General features: G+C 47.3%; 1 protein-coding gene across 2 annotated transcripts in view; it reads right to left on the bottom strand.

Annotated features, from left to right (window-relative positions):
• FXR2 (FMR1 autosomal homolog 2) overlaps positions 1–24,563 on the bottom strand; it is a 352,487-nt gene that overhangs the window by 161,192 nt on the left and 166,732 nt on the right. For both annotated transcript variants that reach the window (XM_078670012.1, XM_078670013.1), the window contains exon 4: positions 9,796–9,867. In XM_078670012.1, the coding sequence (XP_078526138.1) occupies positions 9,796–9,867 (72 nt within the window). The remainder of the gene's footprint in view (positions 1–9,795; positions 9,868–24,563) is intronic.

The following is a 24,563-nucleotide window of genomic DNA, read 5'->3' as shown; positions in this document are numbered from 1 at the left end:
CAATCGCAGTCCAGCAAGTACCACTGCAGGTATTTTGCAGTCTCCTTCAAAATTAGAAAATTGTCGAAGAGAACATCTTGCTGCAGGGCCTACTGGGGTATCAGATCCCACTGCAGAGCCCACAAATGCCACCTGGCATGTTCGACCAGCAGGATGGAGGAGGCCATCAGTCCCAGCAGTCGGGACTGAGGTTGAAAGATAGGTTTCATAGGCTGAATGTCCTGGACTCTCTTTCAAGGAGGGGGTCACAAAAAGCAAACTTGTATCTAGAATGGCTCTGACAAAGGGGGGCATCTGAGAAGGAGCCAGATGTGACTGGCATGTTGACAGTGGACCTCAAAGACGACAGGAGGTTCATCATAGTCTGGAGGTGTTTGAGGACTATAATCAACAAACAATTATTCTAGGGTTCAAGGGAATGTTTAAAGACCTGGGCACAGTTATACCCCCCACACAAGTATTTAAGAACGACAAATAACTGTGGGTCTAATAGTGAACTCAAAACATGCTATGTGTTGCTGGCTATGTGTCTGCTACTACTATAGAGATAGAAGACAGACTGGACAGTTAACCACTGTGAAAAATGTCCATCAGTTACGCGTTTTTGGGCACCCAGTACATCATTTGGTCTACTCCACAGTAGTTTGGCCACCACTCTATCCCCATAGATATATATTGGAGATACGTAGTGATGGATGGATGTCTGGTAGATTTAGTTTGTTTGTAACTGAGAGCAGTGCATAAAAAGTGAGTGTAAGAAAAAATTATAAGTGTAAGATTGGATGGTGCATACAATTATTACTTTATTCTGGGGTCATGCACCTCCAATATTAAAAACAATAGTGCAAAAAAGTCAGGTGGTTCAAACAAATACCTTCTGACTGGGCTATCTGGTCGACATGTTTCTGCGGGTGCTGGTCAATTACTATACCATCCGCTTCCTCAGGACCCATAAACTTAATTGCTACTGCTTGCGTAGTGATATGTGAAAAAACAGGACATTTGTGAACGGAAAAAAGTGTCACCTGTACACTTCCATTTTTCTCCTGTGAGAGTCCGTGTATGATACAGCCAGCAAATCCACATGTAATGAAACATAAACAATAATAACACTTTCGTTAGTTCAGGCTATACAAACGACATTGCTAAAATTATTCCAATACTGCAACTGGGTCAGATGACCCTAGTGTGTATAACATTGTCAGCGTAATCAATGTCTCACCTTAATTTGTAAGGGAAATCGCCTCACCTCACCTGGCAAACAGCTCAGGAAAATGAAGCACCGCTCTAGAGTGCAGAGAAATATATACTAAAGTCAGTATTAAAAACCAGTGTCTGGTCGGTACAGAGTCACCACCTATGGGATGCCTAACAGCAAACCAATAGGGGTCAATTGTCTCATCATTCTTCATGATTTTGGCACATTTAATTCATCAGGCATGCAATGTAAAGATGGTCTATTCAATCGCCATTAGGTGTCTATTACTATCATAACCTGGTGCTTCTGCTCCAGAACCAACAGCTTGGCAGTTAGCACTAAGCGCATTCAAGCACTAATTGTTTAAAGCTACAATCGATAATACTCAGCCACAGACAAATACTATCTGTCTACCACAGTGCAATCGCGCTGAATCTTAAAGCGCCTTCCATATATTTACACATGCAGCGTCTATCATGCACTGCATATCATGTAAGGAGTTAATGAGTTAAACATACCCCCTCCCGCACCCTTACCTCTCCGTCGGTACTTCAGACAGCCAGCCGGGCTGTTTGGGGAGGTGCCGCGGGGGGAGACGTGCACTTCCTTATTGTTTCTGAGCCAGCGCGATAGGTCGCACGCGCGGCTCCTGGAACTACCAGTGCTTCTGGGAAATGTGGTCCCGCACGCGCTGGACAGGCGTCCTCTGGCGCGTGTCAGATGAAAACTACACCTGCCTCTGGGAAATGTAGTTTAAGACGCGTCCCACGGTCGCGCTGCGTTTAGACTGCCTCTGTTCATGGAGGTATCGATTTACAGCACAATAGCTACATAAATCGATGTGTCAATGCTGTAATAACAGTCCTGCAACCATAGAACTCATTATAGAGAGTACTGGGAATAGGTGTGGACGCTATCACTGGGTGGCTTATGAGTGTGTTGATTAAACAGATGTCGCCAAATTCTGGGCATGGTTACAAGGCAGACATCTTCGTGGCTATTTGGCCTAAATATAAGTGGTGGAAATATACTCAGTAAAGGTGATCATATGTTCCTTAACTCATTAGATAGGACAGCCCTCCTGTAGTGCCTCAGGATAATAGCAGGTGGCCAGTCAGACAAGCCTCTCGATGTACATGCAATCATCTGATGATGCTCCTACAGTGTCATCCATGGGATGTCTTCGTTGAGCCCGCCTTTATCACAGTTGAGCTTGTACACCCATTTTTGCTCGATTTTAAACAGATGTCTAGATATATCCGTGATGTGAGTTGGAATGTTGGGTTGCTCTAACACAGTCCACTCGAACTCCGTTGGTCTGTGCCCCACTTGGATATAGTGATTCGTCAATCTTGTTGCTTGCTTTCTGCACCTTATTGTGCTCTTGTGTTCTGAGATTCTCGTTCTGATCTTGCGAGTAGTCATACCGACATACCTCAGTGCGCACGGGCAGGTGATAAGATAGATCAGGTTGCTGCTGTTGCAATTTGTGAACCTCTTTTGTTCCCACGGACGATTCGTTCCTATATCGATAGAGGTGGTGTTTCTGGTCTGTGGACACGCAGCGCAATTACCACACGGATGGTGCCCTGTCACAGGTGGCATGTTCCATATAGTCCTAACTTGATGAATTTCCTTAGGCGGAGGTCTGGTGTGTACCAGCTTGTCTCTCAGACTAGTTGCTCTTTTGAAAGCAAATAGTGGTTGTGGCAAGGAGTCTTCACCGGTGTTCAATATCCTCCAATGCTTTCGGACTATCCGCTGAATAGCGTTGGATCTGGTGCTGAACGTATTCACGAATGTAAGCCTATCATTCTTAGTCTTCGGAACGGGTGGTTCCAGTAAGGCTTCCCTGTTGTTGTTCGCTGCTCTCTTCATTGAGCGCCTAATCAGTTTCTTCGGGTAGCTCCGTTCAGCAAGTTTTAATGCCAAGTCATCAGAGTGCTTGATAGAATCTTCTTTGATGGTACAATTCCGCTGCACACGCAAAAACTGTCCATACGGTAGATTATCGCGTAACGATTTAGGATGACAGCTGGTGTATTGCAGCAAGGAATTGCGAGCCATAGGCTTTCTGTATAGCTCAGACTTCAGACCCTGTGGTGTTACAGTAATCAGCAGGTCTAAGAATGCCAAGGAATGTCGGCTATTCTCCAATGTGAAGCGTAGGTATCTATTCTGGTCATTGAGCCAACTGTGGAACGCGCGGAGAGCGGGTTCATCTCCACGCCAAATCACCAGGATATCATCGATATACCTCTTCCATGAGCATATCGATCTTAGAAACGGATTCTCATTGTTTAGAACACAATCTTGTTCGAACTTGTGCATGTACAGGTTCGCCAGGGACGGAGCAAAAAACGCTGCCCATGCTTGTCCCAGACGTCTGCAGGTAGAACTGGCCCTCAAATTCAAAAAAGTTCTCCTTCATAGCTATCGTAGCCAGATTCATGATCAGTGGAATAGGTGTTATTGACTCCCAAGTTTGTTCGCCCAGCAGAGATTCAATTGCCTCTAATGTTTCGTTCTGGGGGATGGAGGTATAAAGTGACTCCACGTCAAAGGATACCAGGTGATCTGTCAGGATATTGAAATCCAGATCTGGTAGCAATCTGAGTAGGTCCTTTGTGTCCTGAAGGTAGGTGGGCATCAATTTCACCATTGGTCTCAGGAAGACGTCAACAAATGTAGACAGGGGTTCTAGTATTGACCCAATCCCTGAGATAATAGGTCTTCCTGGTGGTGGTCTCCTTGCCTTGTGGATCTTTGGCAGGACATAGAAGTATGGTGTGACCGGATGTTGAGTAGTCAGGTAGGCTGCTTCTTTGGTCGTTATCCAGCCTTCTGCCAGTGCCTCTTCCACAATGTGCCCAATAGTTATTTTCAATCTTGGCGTAGGGTCGGCTGTTAGTAGCTGGTAAGAGCGTGTGTCTCCCAATTGGCGTAGACACTCCTCTCTGTAGGTGGATGTATCCAGTAGGACTGTTGCACCCCCCTTGTCGGCTGATTTGATAGTGATGGAACGATCATTAGCCAGATCTTTAAGGGCTTCCTGTTCAAGTTTTGAGATATTCACAAAAGGATTGTGCGATTGTCTGAAGAGTTCTTGTACATCATGCTGTACGGCTTCTTCAAAAGTAACTACCTTCGCAGGAACCATAGCAGTTGGGGGACTGAAAGTAGATGGTTTTTTGAGTCCTGTATTCTCAGGGTAAGTATCAGTTGGTTCTGCCTTCGAGAAATAGAAGTGTAGTCTCACTTTACGGAAGAATTTCGACATCTCAATCTGTGTCAAAAAGGGGTCGCCTGCATTGGTGCTCACAAAACCTAGGCCTCGGTTCAGTACCTTCTCTTCCAGTGGTGTAAGATTGCGCGAACTGAGATTCACTACGAGGCTGGTCCCGTGCTCTGGCCCGCTTGATCCTGAGGGATCTGCTTGCCGCTCCGGAGTCCCATTGCCTGTTGGGGGACACTCCATTGTACTTGCCCTTGTCCTTGTGCGGTCCGGCGTCGTCCGCGCGACCTCCCTCGGCCATACCCTAAAAAAGGCATGTTTGGACCTGGATAGTACGGTCCGGGTCCGAAGGGTCCCATCTGTTGCGGGACCTGGGGTGGCCCTTGCATCCATGGATTGGGTGGCCACCAAGGATTAAATTGGCCCCGATTGTAATTCTGTCCTCCTCTTTGTTTCCACTGACCTCTTCCTCTAGGTTTCGTTGTTTGATTACTTTGATTTGAGGAGTCAGAGTCAGTCGAATTGTCAGATGAGGATGTCCCATACGTAGAGCCTCCTGTTCTCCCATTGCGATTGAATGGCGTCGGAACATAGTTGGCGCTGGTGTAAGGATAAATTTTCTCCTTAGAGAACTTTTCTAAGTTCTTTTTGCATTTTTCTAGTTTGGAGAATAAAATGTTATCTTTGAAATCCTTGTTAGACTTGTTGTTTTCATCCTGTTGTTTAGTGAATAGTTTGCCAGTTATATGGCATCCCATAGGTGGTGACTCTGTACCGACCAGACACTGGTTTTTAATACTGACTTTAGTATATATTTCTCTGCACTCTAGAGCGGTGCTTCATTTTCCTGAGCTGTTTGCCAGGTGAGGTGAGGCGATTTCCCTTACAAATTAAGGTGAGACATTGATTACGCTGACAATGTTATACACACTAGGGTCATCTGACCCAGTTGCAGTATTGGAATAATTTTAGCAATGTCGTTTGTATAGCCTGAACTAACGAAAGTGTTATTATTGTTTATGTTTCATTACATGTGGATTTGCTGGCTGTATCATACACGGACTCTCACAGGAGAAAAATGGAAGTGTACAGGTGACACTTTTTTCCGTTCACAAATGTCCTGTTTTTTCACATATCACTACGCAAGCAGTAGCAATTAAGTTTATGGGTCCTGAGGAAGCGGATGGTATAGTAATTGACCAGCACCCGCAGAAACATGTCGACCAGATAGCCCAGTCAGAAGGTATTTGTTTGAACCACCTGACTTTTTTGCACTATTGTTTTTAATATTGGAGGTGCATGACCCCAGAATAAAGTAATAATTGTATGCACCATCCAATCTTACACTTATAATTTTTTCTTACACTCACTTTTTATGCACTGCTCTCAGTTACAAACAAACTAAATCTACCAGACATCCATCCATCACTACGTATCTCCAATATATATCTATGGGGATAGAGTGGTGGCCAAACTACTGTGGAGTAGACCAAATGATGTACGGTGTTTGAGGACTGCCTGGGGTGAGCCTGCCTTCAATAACCAATCATTGGCGTAGAGGAAGACTGGAACCCTGAACCTCAAAAGGTGTGCTGCCATGAAGCCATCACTTTTGCCAATACCTGAGGGGCACCAGTGAGACCAAAGGGGAGCTGAGACCAAAGGGGAGCACAGCCAACTGAAAATGGTCTTGTCCCACCACAGACCGCATATAGCACTAATGAGTCAACAGAACTGTTATATGGAAATGGGCGTACTGCAGGTCCAACCTAAACATCCAGCCATCCACTCTCCTTGGTCAAAGGCATACAAGACCTGGGCCAGGGTGACCATTTTGAATTTCTCCTTCCAGAGGAATGTGTTGAGAGGGTGCATGTCTAGAATAGGTCAAAGACCTCCATCCTTCCTGGGTAACAGAAAGCAGCAAGTATTACAACTACGTCCTACTTCTGGCACCTTCCAGACAGCCCATTTGGCCAAAAGGACTTGCACTTCCTGCCACAAATGGAGTGATGGTCTTCCGTTGAGTGGAGTGGAAGGTGGAAAGGAGAGATGGTCCTCTCACAGACGCTGGGAGGGGGTGTAAGGTGTGGCATGGAAAAAAGAGGGGGGTAAGGTGTTTCCCCTGTGAACAATTTACAGGACCCACCTGCCCAACATGATCACTTGTGGAGTGGTGTGGCTCACTGGTTAGAGGCGGCAGACCTGGAAGCAGAGGACAGCCCGGGACCAGAGTTCAATTCCCGACGCGGCAGGGTCGTGGACCAGGGTCAGCGGACTCGATAATTCTCGCTTCGTGGCTACTCTAACCAGGGATCACACTCGGCAACTCTGGGCATTAGCTTGCCTCATCTCCGGTACACTGGGGATGCCTGGTTTCACCTTGGAGATACCCAGCAGGGATCATCTCACAGGGAAAGCCAGGATGGGTTCCCCAGTGGTCTACAGCGCTGGGACGCCCCATTGCTGGGGTAGCCATGCGCTTTACAAGACAACCTAACATAACTTGCCACCAGACCATCAGTGGCTACTACCTGCCACTAGGTGGCTATGTTTCTGAAAGAGGTTTTGCAGGTGGGGTTGCAGGGGCGTAAAGCTAGGTGGCAAAATAACCTTGGCAGTGGGCACCACAGCCTCTACAGCAATATTCTGCCAAAGCCACAAAAGGAACAATGGAACCACTGTGATTGGCGAGGTGGGGCAGAAAAGGCACAGATAGCGATGGGTGGCTCTGTTCCACTTAAAAAGCTCAAAAGCAGAAACAGCTTTTTTCCTTGAAAAGGTGAGTCCCATCAATGGGCATGTCCATTAGGGAAGGCAAGGTATCACCAGGGAACCCAGTCAATCACAGCCACACATGGCTGCGAAATGCAACGCTGGTGCCTATGGCCCGCCCAATGGAATTAGTGCTGTCTAAGCCACAACGCATTATGAACTTGGCAGCATCACAACCATCCTGAACTGCCCGAGAGGGCACAGGGCGGAGGGCATCCAGCAAGCCAGGGAGAACTTGTGCCAACTAATCCCAAAGGGCCTGTGAGTAGTGTCTCAACAAACAGCTGGTGTTAACAGCGTGGAGGTCCAAGTTGGTAGAAAAATAAGACACTTACCAAATGTTTTCCCTCGCTTAGATTTGCTATCAAAGAGACCGGTGAGAAATCTGTTGGGATTACAGCGGCTAGTGGAAGTGTAGGCTTTCTGGTGAGGGGTGCTGCAAAAAAAAAAAAAAAAGACAGGCTGTCTGAAGCAAGGCAATGGTGCCTAGCAATTTGTCGACAGACTGGTAGGCCAGAGCTCGGTATGGCCTAATCCCTCAATAGGGTATCCATCAACGCTTCATTGAAAGGAATAAGGGGCTCCAAAGATGCAGATGATTGACAGGCACCAACTGAGTCTGGGAGAGGAGAATCTGGGCTGACTCCTCAGGTGGCAATGTTAGCATTCACGTTGATGTGCTTGGGCAGGTATAGGTCGTAGCATCAGAGGTGGGTTCGGAACAAGTTAGGCTCGGAGGGCCTTGCTAGTGCTGAGGGCGAATCCGCCGGCAGTATTCCAGGTAGAAGGCTTCTTGGAGCCAAAGGTGTACCAGAGGGAGTCTGTAGTGATCCAAAGAGCTGGAGCATTGCTGTAGTGGCGTGGCTGAAGCCCAGGAAACTCTGTTACACCAGAACCTGCAGAGTGATTGAGTCTGAAGTCTGTGCTTGCTCAGGCGAGGAGCGCGAGTAAGAAGAATCCTGCTTCGATTTTTTGTGTTTCCTATGCTTACCTGAGGATTCCGAGCATGATGACGGCCAACCTCTGGAGCGGTTCAGTAGACTCCTGGAACTGGACCGAGATCAAGCCTAGGACGCAGAACGTGACTTGGAACGGTCCTAGTGAGGAGTCTTCTTACGCTTGGCAATGTAAAGTTTTGCCTCGTGTTCACAAATGGCTTGTGGTTTGTGCTCGACCCCAAGCACACCTGGTGAGGATTCGTCATAGACACTTGTTTGCGACAGTCCCTACAGGACTTAGAACCTGTTGTTTTAGGCAGTGACATACCTTGCACACACAAGAAAATTTGTGGAAAATATTGATTTAAGTGTCTCTGAGAGACGAGAAGGGAGCTCCGGATATGCATAGGATTGTGTAGTGGAAAGAAAGGTACTGACATCAGCACGCTGGAGTGGTGCGTATACAGAGCCCCCAAACACTGAAAGACCTGTCGAAATAAGCAGCCATGGTCACAGAAAAAATATAGAAGTACAACAAACTACTTACAGATATAAAATCTACCCTACATACAGCAAAAAGGTTTAAATAACCAACACAAGTCCTTAGACATTGAATAAATGCAAAACTCCAGAGAAAGAAATAACAGATCTGGATTCTTGCCCAGTGAGTGGAAAAATAAACCTTGATGGGCTTGATCAGTGTGGGCAGCTTCCAGAGCTTGCTTGGTGTCGATTGGCCAATATTTTTAAGTTCTAGTGTGAGAGCAGATTCCACATTTTTCTTTCTCTTAAAATGTACTGTTACAAATGTGCTTTTAGTTAACTAGATATAATATAACTAATTGAGAAGACTGCCTGTATTTAAAAAATAGAAAAAAACAATGTTGCCTCTTAGGGACTGGTTTTCATGTTCCATTTCAAAATATTTTGTAAAAGAAAATACATGGTTACGCACATGTGGAAACATTCTACCTTTAGTGTAAGATAACATGACGAAGAACTGTGTTTTTTTATATAATGCAGGTGTCTGCCCTAGACTCACTATGCAGTGAAGACTTGGTGTGTTAACAGAGGCTGCCAAGGGGGCATAGGTGCCCTTTTCACTCTACAAGAGCTGTACAATTTACTATACAAGGTCAAAACGAGAGAAGAAACCATAAACAAGGCTAGGGAAAGGGTGCCGATCAAATGACAAAGATAAGCAGGATACAAACTCAATTTAAAATAATGGAAAATGTGTTAGGAGTCATTATGCGTACCAGGCAAGGAAAAGGCACAGTGGCATTCTGAATGTGTATTCATGCAGGATACCTGCAGCAAATTATATTATTATTTACAACACTGAGTAACAGTTTTTGGTACCGCCGCCAAGTCGTAGTCTACCCAAAGTCTGGGATTAGGATATAGCTTGGCTGTATTAGTATGATTTGTAGCAGAGAAACAGGACAGGGTCAAGTCACACTAGTCTACTAGTGAGAAACTAAATGCCCCTACCTTGGCCCACAAGCTCTTTCCATGGTACAAGAAGGTAATTTATTTCCAGTAACCCAAACTGAAAGAGCTCCACAAAATAAAGAGAAAGCTGAGACATCTATCAGCAAAGTCTCCCAACCTCACATTACTTTCCCTCGTACTGCACTAGTACATACATCGCCTTTCATCATCCGGACCCTCGCCAGCCACCAGCCGCATGGTTCGTGCTCGTTGGCTCTGGAGTAAACCTGCAAAGAAATACAAACAAGATCAAGAAGGCGTGAAATGGAACATACACTTTGTAACAGTAGATCAACACTTTTTGCCAACTGACAGCTCCAAGCATCAGAATGTTGTATGTCAAAAAAGAGATTGTGTGTAATCTTCATTTATAAATACTTTCTTAATGTTTGCAAACCAAGATTTTCTGTTTACTGCTAACGACCCTTCTAAACTAACCTGCAAAGGTCAATTGACACTGGCGCACTGGCACTGCTGATGAAGAGCTGGTATAAGAAATGCGTTACTTACCTGTAACAGCAGTTATCCAGTATTGGTGTCTTTCAGAGATTCACATGCCTGAATCATTCCCCGTCGTCGAGACGGGAGCCTCCGGTACATAGAAAAGTAATGTCCTATAGACATACATAGAGAAAAATAGGCCTAAGGGCCTCACCTTAGTAGCCTATCCTTGTCCTTATGTAAAAAGGACCAAACTCTTAGAGCCAGCCAATCAGCTATCACCTCCCTCTAGAACCTTCCTGACAGGAGCCTCAGTCTCTCAGATTTTCGTACGCACCAAGCTAGGTAGGCGTAATATGGTTCGAGAGAACGTGACTCCTTCCAGGGGAAGCGGGAGGGTTGCATGTGAATCTAGGAAAGACACCAATACTGGATAACTGCTGTTACAGGTAAGTAACGCATTTCTTATCCAGTATTAGGGGTGTCTTTCATAGATTCACATGCCTGAATCAGAGTAGTCAGCAATATATTATGCACATTTCCGATGTAATCATGCTATACAGTCATTTTAGATAATACACCTATTATCCTGCGACTTTGAAACATTAGCATACATCAATATATCATAACAGCAAGAGATGTGCATACCAGGATGGTGGGATGTTGGAAGGCTCACCTCACTGGAATAGATGGCGAAGCACCACCTGGCCCACTGCTGCATCCTGCATAAGTTCAGCATCCAGGCAGTAGTGTCTGGAGAAGGTGTGCGGTGACTTCCACGTCGCCGCTCTACATATGTCCAAAATCGGCACTCCAGCGAACAGCGCTGCTGATGTGGACATTGCTCTGGTGGAATGCGCTTGAACATTAGCACTCAAAGGCCGTCCGGCCCTGTCATGGCAGAATGCTATCGCTGAGGAGATCCACCTGGAGATGCTCTGTTTCGTTAGAGGCATACCCATCCTTGGCCTACTGTAGGCCACAAATAGCTGTGATGACTTCCTGAAGCTCTTTGTCTTGTCTATGTAAAACTTTCTACACCTTTTGAGGTCCAAGGAGTGCAGCGTTCTTTCAGCTGCGCTGGTAGGGTTTGCAAAGAAGGAACGTAGAACCACCGGTTCATTAAGGTGAAAGTCTGAAGGCACTTTCGGTATGAACTTGGGGTTTGTCCTCAGTACCACCCTGTCCTGTTTGAACTGCATGAAGGGTTCCTGAATGGATAGAGCCTGTAGCTCGCTGACTCTCCTGGCAGATGTTAGAGCGAGCAGCAGAGCCGTCTTCCATGAGATGTACTTGATGGGTGCTCAATGAATGGGCTCAAAGGGGTGCTTCATGAGTTGGGTGAGGACTAAATTGAGGTGCCATGTCGGTGGGACCCTTCTAGGTCTTGGGAAGGATCTATATAGTCCCTTTAGGAACTGCTTGATAAGTCTACTGGACCAAAGAGACGGTCCCTTGTAAGTTCTGGTGAATCGTGAAATGGCTGCCAAATGCACTTTTATAGATGCGTGCGCCAATCCTGACTGTGCCAAGTGCAGTAGATATGGCAATATCTGTTCGGGTGTGATATGTAGTGGTCTCAGGCCTTTCTCTAAACACCATATGCAGAATCGCTTCCATTTGAGAGAGTACGTCTTGTTGGTACTGTCCGCTCTTGCTTTTGCCAGCACGTCCCTGCATTCCTGCGGGATGTTTAGATGACAGAACTCTCTGTGCTCAGGAGCCAGGCCGATAACCTGAGCGATTGCAGGTTCGGGTGTTGCATCTGCCCGTTGGACATTGTTAGCAGGTTCGGGTGCTGCTTTAGACGAATCGGTGTCCTGATGGAGAGGCGATGAAGATCCGAGAACCAGTGCTGCCTCGGCCAGAACGGGGCAATTAGGATCAGGGTACAAGGCTCCGCCTTCATCTTCCTGAGAACCCTGGGAATCATCGGAAATGGTGGAAAAGCGTACGCAAATACGCTGAACCAACCGATGGAAAGAGCATTTCCGAGTGACCTTGGTTGGGGACGCCAGCTTGCATAGTTTGGGCATTTGGCGTTCTCCTTGGTGGCAAACAGGTCTATTCCTGGGACTCCCCATTCTGAGAATATGTGATCCAGCGTATTCTCGTCGAGCTCCCATTCGTGGGAGAGGGATTTCTGTCTGCTTAGGGCGTCCGCAATGGTGTTGTCCTTGCCCGGGACATAGTCCGCTTTGAGCGTGATCCCATGGAGTACAAGCCAGTTCCAGATCTTTTGCGACTCGCGTGATAAAGTGAGCGAACGCGTTCCTCCCTGTTTGTTGAGATAGTGCATCGTCGTGGTGTTGTCCGTTCTGACGAGCACCTGGGAGTTCTGGATGCGTGGTAAAAAGGCTTGCAGTGCCAGATACACAGCCCTCAGTTCTAGAAGATTTATATGGAGTTGCTTCTCCTGATTTGTCCATTTGCCGCTTATTTGGAGGTCCTGGAGAACGGCTCCCCAGCCTTCCAAGGATGCATCCGTGGTGATCACCAGAGGTGCTGCTGGAAGTAGGAATGGCAGTCCTATGGACAGATTCTTGTGATTTTTCCACCATCCCAGGCTCTTGGACATTTGTGGTGTTATCTTCACTATGTCTTCGAAAGAACCTGTACTCTGTGTCCATTGGTTTGTGAGGGCTTCTTGCAATGGGCGCATCCTGAGTCTGCAGTGCGGGATGAGGAGTATACAAGAAGACCTCATTCCTAGGAGTGATTTGTAAGTTCGAACTCTTAGGGACTTCCTTGATGCCACAGCCGTGGCCAGAGATATCTTGTTTTTCCTTTCCCTTGAAGGAAATGCTCTTGCGCATTCTGTATTCAAGGTCGCCCCAAGGAAGGTGATGTTCCTTGTTGGGATCCTGCAGGATTTCTCGTGATTGAGAGTCAATCCTAGGTGCTGAAAAAGATTGGTGCAGGCGTTGGAGGATTCGGTCGCGCCTGCAGTTGAAGGTGCTTTTACCAGCCAGTCGTCGAGGTAGGGGAAGACCTGGTGACCCATTTGACGCAGAAAAGCTGCCACCGGTGAAAGGCACTTGGTGAAAATCCGCGGTGCGGATTAGAGGCCAAATGGTAGGACTTTGAATTGGTAGTGCTGTCCTGCTACTTCGAACCTCAGGAATTTTCTGTGCCCCTTGAGTATCGGGATGTGGTAGTAGGCATCCTGGAGATCCAAAGAGGTCATAAAATCTCCTTTTTCTAGTATGCCTAGTATTTCCTGGATCGTCACCATCCTGAACGACTGACTCTTCAGGAAAGAGTTGAGTGCTCTGAGGTCTAATATGGGCCTCCACTTTCTCTCCTTCTTGCTTATAAGAAAGAAGCGGGAATAGAATCCCCTTCCTCTTTGAGACGAGGGAACTCTCTCGATCGCTCCTTTCTTCAACATCGCAGATATTTCCTGGAGTAGCAGTCGTAGATGTTTGTGCGGAAGTCTGCGGGGAGGTGTTGCAGGTGGGATGGTGGTGAATTCCAGGGAATGGCCGAATCTTATTAACTGGAGTACCCACCGATCTGTGGTGATGAGATGCCAATTGTTTAGGAAATGGGTCAATTTTCCTCCAATATTTAATGAGGGATATAGTTGCTGGAGTAATTGGTCACTGGCGTCCGCCAGTGCCCCTCCTCTGGTTTTTGCCTTTAAAGTTTGATCTCCCGTAAGAAGTCTGACGACCTTGTTGCTGCTTCTGTTGGTCCTGGGATTTATTCTGATAGGAATACGAGGACCTATTTTGATAGGATCCCCTGTAGGAGGACTGGCCCCTGTATTTGTAACCTCGAAAGGACTGGTTCCTTGCCTGCAAAGTACCAAGTGCTCTAGCAGTATCAGTGTCTTTTTTGATTGTTTGGAGTGCTTCGTCAATTTTGTCTCCGAAAAGGTGTTTGCCGTCGAAGGGCATGTCCAGCACCTTCGTCTGCACCTCTTGTCTGAACGATGTTGCCTTAAGCCATCCCTGACGGCGCAGGACTGCTGCCCCAGCTAGTTGTCGAAAGCCCGTCATGGCTGCATCTATGGCACAATCAATGATCTCAGCTGCCGAGGTTTGACCCTCCGTAAGCAGTGCCTTGACCTCCTCCTGAACTGAATCTGGTAGTTCCGCTATATATGGAACTATATCTTCCCAAAGCTGGCGGTTATAACGCCCCAACAGGGCTATGGAGTTGGCCACCTTGATGGTCATTGCCGATGTCGTAGTAAACCTCTTACCGATTGTGTCCAACTTCCTGCCTTCCTTGTCCGGTGGGGCTGACAGAGGAGAGGAAGTGTTGCGAGAATTCTTTTGGGCCGCCTGGGTTACAACCGAATCCGGTTTCGGGTGCCCATTAAGGCAAGCTGCCGCTGTGGTTGGAGCCTTGTATTTTTTATCCAGGCGTGGATCCACCGCCGGTACAGAGGCCGGCGTCATCATCAGTTTCTTTCCCTGGTCCCAGACAAAGTCTATTATTGGGATAGACTTCGTTATCTTCTTTGTTTGCTCCTTAAAGTCATATAAGAAGCACGCGGTCTCAGTTGATTCCATCTCCATATGAAATCGCTTCGCTGCTCTTTCCACTATTCTATGGAAACCGCCAATGTCCACTGGCGGTGAATCTGCCTGGCGCGGTTGGGGTGAAGCTGGGGAAGATGCCACATACTCTTCGTCCTCTTCGTGATCCGTCTGATCCTCTTGGACTTCCCCCTCTTCCATTTCCTCAACCTCCTCATCTGATGATACTATCGCCTGAGGTGGCACTTTCTCATGAGTAGTTGGCCGTGTCTGTCTTGGGGCCGCCGCTGGTGTATTTGTAGCAGGCGTCGGGCCCCCTGTCTCAGTTGCCGGAGTTTCCGGGAAACGCTGTTTGTAGTCCTGGATAAGGTATTTAAGGTCATTCACAATTGCAGCGGGAAGGTATACCATCGGGGTGACCTCTGTACGAACATGAGCTTGGAAAGAGTGTTCCTGATAGCTCATCTCATCCTGTTCTTCGTCCGTGCTCAGACATTTCACGTGAAGGTCTGAAATGGAAGTAGCCTGATCCAGGATTTCTTCTTCAGATTCTTCACTCTGGAGAATCTCCGTGGGCAAATGACTTTGTACCTTACTTGGTGACGTTGTTTCTGGTGTAATCTGCTTCTTGGTCAGTTTGCCAGACATAGGACCTTTTGCAGGAGCCCCTGCCGTCGGCCCTGGTGTGGTCGACGGTGGTAGGGTCAAAGACGACGTTTCTAGCAGCTTGGATTTCTTCCACGGCTCAGTAATGACTAATTCCGACGACGATTCCCCCGTCGGCATGACCTTCGACGACGGTAACTCCGTAGACGATACTTTCTTCGTCGACGATGCCTTCGTCGACGATGAGCTCGTAGACGGTGCCTTCGTAGACGATACCTTCCTCGTCGACGATGCCTTCGTCGACGATGCGCTCATCGACGATTCATTCCTCGTCGACGATTCATTCCTCGTCGACGACGTCTTCGTCGTCAACAATCCCGTCGACAGTGGACTCTTCATCGACGACGACGTCGTCGACGGGTCAGTCTTCGTCGTCGAGGTCTTGGACGTCGACGACGGCTTCAGCAGTATAATAGAGGGAATAGGTTTACCAGCTGACGACGATGAAGTGGTGGTCGTCGTCGATGAGAAAACCGACGACGCTGTCGTCGTCGACACAGTCGTCGTCGCTGTGGAGACGGAAACTGGCGCCACAACTCTTTTTTGCGTCGAGGAGGATGTCGCAAGCTTGCTGGACAACTGCGTAGGCTTCTTAAAAGCCTGAGAGCCGTTTTCAGACACTGAAGATTTTGTCGATCGTGCCTCTGAAGACTTCTTTTGTACCTTCATAGGAGGAGTGTCTGAGGGGCCAGGGGACTCCACCCTTGGCCTCTTCAGGGAGACTTCTGAGGTCATTGAAAAGCTTCCCTCTGAGGAAATCACATTTTCCCTCTGTTTAAGCCTGTCCAGCCAGATGAGTAGGCGACCTTCTCTGTCCCTCAAGGTTTTGTTAGGGAAAGACCTACATATCTTACAGTCCTTAGGTATGTGGTCAGGATAAAGGCAATATAAGCATAGGTCATGCTTGTCTTCCACATGTAGCCTTTTCTTCCCACATGAAGAGCAGGCCCTGAAAAGGGCTTTCTTCTGGGATTCAGACATGCCAGAATTTTGAAGAAATAAATCACTTACTTCAATGATAAGTGGTTTGAAGTAATCCTGTACGAGATTTTTGAAGAAAGAACTCACTTTTAAAAGTGAACAAGTTGGTTTTGAAGAGATCCTGAGGAGAACTCAGGTTGGAGACTCCCTAGCACAACGTGCGGTAGAAAATCTGAGAGACTGAGGCTCCTATCAGGAAGGTTCTAGAGGGAGGTGATAGCTGATTGGCTGGCTCTAAGAGTTTGGTCCTTTTTACATAAGGACAAGGATAGGCTACTAAGGTGAGGCCCTTAGGCCTATTTTTCTCTATGTATGTCTATAGGACATTACTTTTCTATGTACCGGAGGCTCCCGTCTCGACGACGGGGAATGATTCAGGCATGTGAATCTATGACAGACACCCCTAATACTGGATAAGAACAATTGTTACTTACCTGTAAACAGGTGGTTCTCCAGTAATGGTGTCTTTCATAGATTCACATGCTTGAATATTCCCCGTCGTCGAAGTGGGAGTCCCACGGTATATAAAAAATAGCAATAATGCTAATATAACATAAATGATAACATCATCATAATAAAATTAGAGATAATACAACTGTAAAACCTCTACAATGGTAACTTCCATAGGAAGACATTATAAGAGAAAAACTCATTTGTAACATATCAGAGTCATTATGTTGGTCCAAACTGCAGCCAATCAGGCTCAAGCACCCTCTAGAACCTTCTCCTCAGAAGCTCCAGTCCTCAGATTTTCGTAGCACTAGTAATAATAGCGCATGAGGAGAAGAGAGACTCTGAGGGGAGGAAGGGTGGGTCGCATGTGAATCTATGAAAGACACCAATACTGGAGAACCACCTGTTTACAGGTAAGTAACAATTGTTCTTCTCCAGTATTAGGGGTGTCTTTCATAGATTCACATGCTTGAATAGAATAGATAGCAGTAACTCCTTAGAACTGGGATTGCTAATAGAATCTTAAAATGAAGCAAACATATAGCTTAAAAGCATATAGCAATCACATAAGAAAAAGGAGGAGGGAACAGAGGCTCACCTTATTTAAATAGATGGCGAAGCACTGCTTGCCCCACTGCGGTATCCGCTTCGTTGATGGAATCCAAACAGTAATGTCTGGTGAAGGTGTGCCTACTTGACCATGTTGCCGCCCGGCAAATCTGGTGTAGGGGCACTCCGGCAAACAAGGCGGTGGAGGACGCCATCGCTCTCGTCGAATGCGCCTTCACTGGACACTGTAAAGGCTTGCCAGCTTGTTGGTGACAGTAGGATATGGCTGCTGAGAGCCATCTTGCAAGTGTTTGTTTTGTCACTGAATGTCCCCTCCGCAGTCTTCCATATGCTACAAAAAGTTGATCGGATTTGCGGAAAGGGGTAGTCCTTGAAATGTAAAACTTTAGACAACGGCTGATGTCTAAAGAATGAAGTCGTTGTTCTGCCGGTGACTTTGGATTCGGGAAAAAGGTCTTTAAGAAGACAGGTTCGTTCAGATGGAAATCAGTAGGCACTTTAGGCAGAAATGAGGGATTGGTACGAAGAGACACTCCATCGGCCTTAAATTGCAAATATGGAGGCTTGATTGTGAAAGCGTGAAGATCGCTGACACGGCGAGAAGATGTTAGGGCTAAAAGTAACACGACCTTCCAGGTAAGAAATTTGGTGTCTGCCTTGTGAATTGGCTCAAAAGGAGGCTTCATGAGCTGCGACAATACCACGTTGAGCTGCCATGCCGGAGGCGGGCGCCTGACAGGAGGAAACTTTCTGAAGAGACCTTTAAAGAATTGTCTGATTATTCTGGATGAGCAGAGAGACGTCGAGCCATCGTGTCTGAAACGTGAAATAGCTGCCAGAAAAACCCTCAAGGTGGCGTGAGAGAGTCCAGCCTGAGCAAGGCTCAGAAAGAAAGGCAACAGTTGCTCCGGGGCAGAAGTGAGCGGATGGACATTAGCTTCAGCGCACCAATGACAAAAACGTTTCCACTTTAGCTTGTACGTTTTGACGGTTGATGAAGCTCTAGCAGAAGCCAGAATGTCTCTGCAGTCTTGGGGCATGTTTAAGTTCGCGAATTCGAGGTATTCAGGTTCCATGCCCATAACTGAAGCGTGGTCGGGTCTGGATGGCATATTTGACCCTCGTCCATTGACAGGAGATCTGGACGTGGATGCAGATGAATGGGAGGGCATTGGGATAACAGAAGAAGTTCTGAGAACCAAGCCTGTCTGGGCCAACGAGGGGCGATCAGGATCAAGTGGCAGGGTTGCCTGCGCATCTTCCACAACGTCCTCGGCACCAACGGTATTGGAGGAAATGCATATGCAAATAGGCCGCTCCAGTCCATCAGAAGGGCATTTCCGCTGGACTCCGGATGAGGGTGCCAGCTCGCAAAGGCGGGGCACTTCCGATTCAGCGGAGTGGCAAAAAGGTCCATCATTGGATGACCCCAACGGTGGAACACCATGTCCAGAGTAGGCTGATGAAGCTCCCACTCGTGGGTCGATGACGTGGATCTGCTCAACGAATCCGCTAGGATGTTTGAAACCCCCGGCAGATGGACCGCCGTCAAGGAAATTTGATGACGAAGAGCCCAATTCCAGATCCGCTGAGCTAGTCGAGACAATGGCTGAGATCTTGTGCCGCCCTGTTTGTTCATGTAGTGCATGCTGGTCGTGTTGTCTGTTTGAACCAGCACAGACTCCCCTTGCACCACGGGCAAGATGGATCTGAGAGCAAGGAAGATCGCCATCAACTCCAATCTGTTGATGTGCCAGTTTCGTTGTGACGGCGTCCACTTGCCTTTGATTGAAAGGTCCAGGAGATGAGCACCCCAACCCTCCATGGACGCATCTGTGGTCAGTGTTAGATCCGGAGAATGTGCCAGAAACGAAACTCCTTCGTCCAGGTTGGATGGTTCTTTCCACCAAAGCAGACTGTCCTTCATGCGAGACGAGACTCGGACTAGATTGTTGAAGGATCCTGACACTTGGCGCCATTGCAGGTCTAGTTCTTCCTGAATAGGACGAGTGCGTAGCCTGCAGTTCGGGAGCAGAGCGATGCAGGACGACGCCATCCCCAGAAATGACTTCAACGTCCGCACAGAAACTGACTGCTTTGAACGGATGATGGTGACTAGACGTTCTATCTTCCTCCGTCGTTCTTGGGAGATGAAGGCTTTTGATAAGCTCGTGTCTAGAATCGCTCCCAGAAAGTTTCTCCTTTGCAATGGTGTTAAATGTGACTTCTCCATGTTGATGGTCAACCCCAGTGACTCGAATGTCTGCAGGCAGAGACTTGTGTCGTGAGCGAGCTGCAGAGGAGAAGGAGACTTCAGAAGGCAATCGTCTAGATAAGGAAAAATCTGCACTCCTTGAAGACGTAGATAAGCCATGACTGGGGCCAGGACCTTCGTGAAAACACGAGGTGCCGATCGCAGGCCAAAAGGCAGCACCTTGAACTGGTAATGCACATTGCCCACCTTGAACCTCAGAAACTGGCGATGGTGCTGGAGAATCGGCACATGAAAATAGGCGTCTTGCAGATCTATTGTTGATAGGAAATCTCCGCTGCAGAGAAGCCGCAAGACTTCCGACAACGTTAGCATGCGGAAAGATTGCTGTTTCAGAAAGAAATTGAGCGCCCTCAAATCCAGTATAGGCCGCCACTCTCCCGTCTTCTTGGCAATGAGTAAAAAACGTGAGTAGAAACCTGTCCCTTGTTGAGATATAGGAACCACTTCGACTGCACCTTTTAGTATCAGAAGACGAACTTGATGTTGCAATTCCTTGAAATGGGGAGGTGGCGGGCCTGAGGGTGGAGAATGTGGAGGAAACTCTGTGAACTCCAAGGCATGACCCTTGCGAACAATGTCTAATACCCATTGGTCCGAAGTTATCAGAGACCATTGGAAATAAAACTGCGAGATTCTCCCTCCAACTCCTTGCGCAACTTGAGAGTCATTGACGTTTGTTGGTGGTACCCCTATAACTTGATTTTCCTTTATAGGGTCTTGACTGAGTTTGGCGATTAGACTGTTGGTTGGAGTAACGCTGATTCCCTTGATTGTATTGGCGGTACTGAGTGTGTCCTCCTCGAAAAGTGGTGGAAGATGAACCTCTTCCACGCGCGCCACGAAAGGGCTGCTTCTTAAATTGCAAGGAACCTAGCGATTTTGCTGTATCGGTGTCTTTCTTGATTGACTCAAGCGCTTCGTCAATGTGAGCGCCAAAGAGATTCACCGTCATAGGGCATGTCGAGTATCTTCGACTGGACCTCCTGCCGGAATGAAGTGGATTTAAGCCAACCTTGGCGGCGGAGAGCCGCAGCACTGGCGAGGATACGAAACCCCGTACTTGCCACGTCAATCGCACAGTCGATCATTTCTTCTGATGCCCTCATGCCATCCTGAAGAATCTGTTGCGCTTCCGCCCTGGACGCTTCCGGTATCAGCGAAACCAATGCAGAAATATCTGACCACATTTGCCGATCGAAACGACCTAAGATGGCCAATGCATTTGCAGCACGAACGGACGTAGACGACATGGTTGAGAATTTTTTCCCAATAGCGTCCAAACGTCGACCCTCTCTATCAGGTGGAGCAGTGACAGGAGTCGCTGGGTTACGGGATTGTCGCTGTGCTGCCTGTGTGACCACCGAATCTGGCTTAGGATGCGAGCGCAAACAAGCGGGGGAACCAGCCGGAGCCTTATACTTCTTTTCTAGGCGAGGGACTTGTGCAGGCAAGGAGTTAGGAGCATGCATGATCTTTATACCCTCTTTCCATACAAATTCTATAATAGGTATGGTGTGAATCTGTTTGTACGGTTGGTTTTTGAAATCATAGAGAAAACAGTCTTCCTGTCGCTGTGCTCTCTGTAATTTAAAGCGGTCCGCCGCTTTATTCATCAGCACATGGAAGCTTGCGATATCAACCGGAGGTGAATCACCAGCCTCAGTTTGCTGCGGAGAAGGTGTCTGTATTCGATAGTCATCGAAGTCCGCCATATTTGGATCCTGTTCATCATCAGTATCCTGGGGTACTTCCCCCTCTTCTCTGTCCGAGTCCTCCACCTCTTGCGCAACAGGTTGCGGAGTAAGAGGGATAGTAGAGCGGGGACGCTCTGGCTGAACAGGCTGCTCCGAAGAATGCTGATGGCTGGCAGGGCCTGCTGCCTCCGATGGAGCGGGGCTCGGTGTACCCTGAGGGGTTGGTGGAAATCTCCGATTGTAGTCATCCAGCATATGCTGGAGGTTGGAAAACAAAGAAACTGGAAAAGAGGCCATAGGAAACTGTACATATTGTTCGTCCTGGTGGTCAACTTCCTCCATCTCCTCGTTCTCTGAACTCGTGTCCTGACATTTAATTATCAATTCTGAAGGACTATGTGCTTCATCAAGGTCATCGTCGTCCCCAATAGATTGCGTTTCGTGATCAGTAGCCATCAATGGTGATGGTAGCTGGAGACCAGGAGGTGGTAAGTGGAGAGTAGAATCCTTGCTAGAGGCCATGGAAGGCAGAGGCACTAGAGGCATAGTGGCAAAAGAATCCACTCCTGACGAGGATCCTGCATGATCTGGCTGTGATCCCTGTGAAACTGCCGCAGCGGTCGTTGTCGCCGTTGACGCGGTTGTTTCCACGGCGGGCGTCGACGCTGTAGCAGTAGACGTCGACGAGCGTTTATGCACCACAGTCGACGGAACCTTCGTCGACGGAATCTTCGTCGACGGAATCTGCGTCGATGGAATCTTAGTCGACGGTACCTTCGTCGACGGTACCTTCGTCGACGGAACCGTCGTTGCCTTCATCGTCGACGAAGCCGTCGCCGACGAGCTGGTCGACGGAGCGGACGACGTCGACGGGAACTTCGTCGACGGAACCATCGTTGCCTTTTTCGTCGACGAGCTGGTCGACGGAGCGGTCGACGGGACCTTAGTCGACGATGAACTTTTCGACGTCGACGAGGATTTCTTCGCCGACGAGACAATCGGGATCGTCGACGAGATTGCAGAAGCTCTCGTCGACGTAGAAGAAGTCGACATAACCATCGTCGACGATGAGGAAGCAGACGTCGTCGTCACTGAAGCCGTCGACGAAGACACCGCAGCCAATCTCGTCGATGGAACGGCCGTCGACGAGCCCGTCGACGACCGGGGTGTCAGAACTGTCAGAACACTTATAGAGGCTGGAAATGACGCCTGAGAGCCAGGTCTCGTGGGCGTAGAAACAGAAACCATAGGAGATGGTGGTTGAACCTGTGCCACAGGTAAAGCCAACTTTTACTTCTTCAAAAATGGAGAAGGTAACTCCTGAACACTCCCACGCTTGGAAGCGACAGTGGAACAGCCTGACTGAAGACTTTCTGCGTCTGACAAAACATCCTCTTTATCCTGGAGGCGCTTCAACCATAGAAGAAGACTACCTTCCCTGTCTCTGAGAGTCTTAGCTGGAAAAGCTCTACTGAATTTACAGTCATCCACCTTGTGTTCAGGATACAAACAGTAAATACACTTTTGGTGGGGGTCCTTTTCAAACAAACGTAGCTTCCCACAGGAAGAGCAAGGTCTAAACAAAGACTTCTTACTTGACATTCTTGTAGAAAACAACAGAAGAGAAATACTTGAAGAAAACTGAGCAGAGCTCAGGGAGACTCCCTTCACACGACGTGCGGTAGAAAATCTGAAGACTGGAGCTTCTGAGGAGAAGGTTCTAGAGGGTGCTTGAGCCTGATTGGCTGCAGTTTGGACCAACATAATGACTCTGATATGTTACAAATGAGTTTTTCTCTCATAATGTCTTCCTATGGAAGTTACCATTGTAGAGGTTTTACAGTTGTATTATCTCTAATTTTATTATGATGATGTTATCATTTATGTTATATTAGCATTATTGCTATTTTTTATATACCGTGGGACTCCCACTTCGACGACGGGGAATATTCAAGCATGTGAATCTATGAAAGACACCCCTAATACTGGAGAACAAGGTATTATCACAGGACAACACAACCACAGCAAAAAACGGTGAAGGTATTGGATGTCACTGAGAGTGGGTGTCAAGAAGCATGTGTGAACAGACAGACTGGCAGTTAAAGGAGGAAAAGAACAGAAGCAGAATGGTGAATGAGTTTCCCACTCGTATGCCATATTGATAAGGAAAAGGCTGCAGTCACTACAAATAGTACATTTACCTCAAGACCTCCATTGGTTGGATATGCATGTGTCAATCAAGAAGGATAAATTACTTACCTGTAATCCTAGTTCTCTTCCATGGGTATCCTCTTCAAAGTCATAAGCACTGAATATTCCCGCCAATGTGCGGGGACCCCGGAAATATAAAAAAAAAATATGGAAAACAGATATATCATTTTTTTCTCATACCAATGCAGCCCCCATATTGGAGGCTAAACAATGCAATAATAAATAACTGCTTTTGTAAACACAATGAATATATAGACCACGTGAGGGCAAGTATCACTTGAACTCTTTTTAATGAGTAAAACTCATGAAAACTGCAAAAGAGCAGGCATTGTTAGCCTACAGGCTGCCCTGTAAACCAATAGCATAGAAAATGAAAGCAATTGTACAAAAAACTGGCACCATGCCTTTAAGGCAGCTATGACCTCTAGCTTCCCATTATGCCTCAGGGGTGACAGTTAGGTCAGTTGTTCTTTGCAGAGACCCAAAGATCAAGACACAAAGATAAAGCTCAACAATAAAGAACAGTCTCATTTGCCTGGTGAGGCGGGTGGGTTGCTTATGACTGATGAGGATACCCCTGGAAGAGAACTAGAAATACAGGCAAGTAACGCATCCTTCTCTTCCAGGGGATCCTCATCAATAGTGATAAGCACTGAATAGAATAGCAAGCCCATTCCCTGCCTGCGGGCAAATGAGAAGGAATGACCTAAGAAACAACCATAATTTATCAGTGTTGGAACAGAATCCTCAAGGAGGCCTGGCCTACTTGGGTGTCGGCTCGGTATCTGAATCAAGACAATAGGGTCTTGTAAATGTATGTATAGTTCTCCAAGTAGCTGCTTTACAGATCTCAGAAATCTGTACATTATTAACGAAAGCAGCTGTAGCCTTTTCCTCTAGTGGAATGAGCCTTGGGTGTAGACCAAATTGGCTTTTGTGCTGATAAGCCAATTTGATACATGAGACTATCTACCTTGAGATGAAGTGCTTGGAGGCTGAAAACCCTGTTCTGATCGAGCCATAATTAATGAATAGTTGATCAGATTTTCTAATTGATTTGGACCTGTCCAAGTAGAACTTTAAACCCCTTTTCAGGTTTAATGAGTGAAAGGACCTCCTAGCTGAATTAGAGGGATTAGGAA

The sequence above is a fragment of the Lissotriton helveticus genome, chromosome 12 (assembly GCF_964261635.1).
Source record: "Lissotriton helveticus chromosome 12, aLisHel1.1, whole genome shotgun sequence".
NCBI classification, from domain to species: Eukaryota; Metazoa; Chordata; class Amphibia; order Caudata; family Salamandridae; genus Lissotriton; species Lissotriton helveticus.
This window is presented reverse-complemented; position numbering and strand designations above follow the sequence as displayed.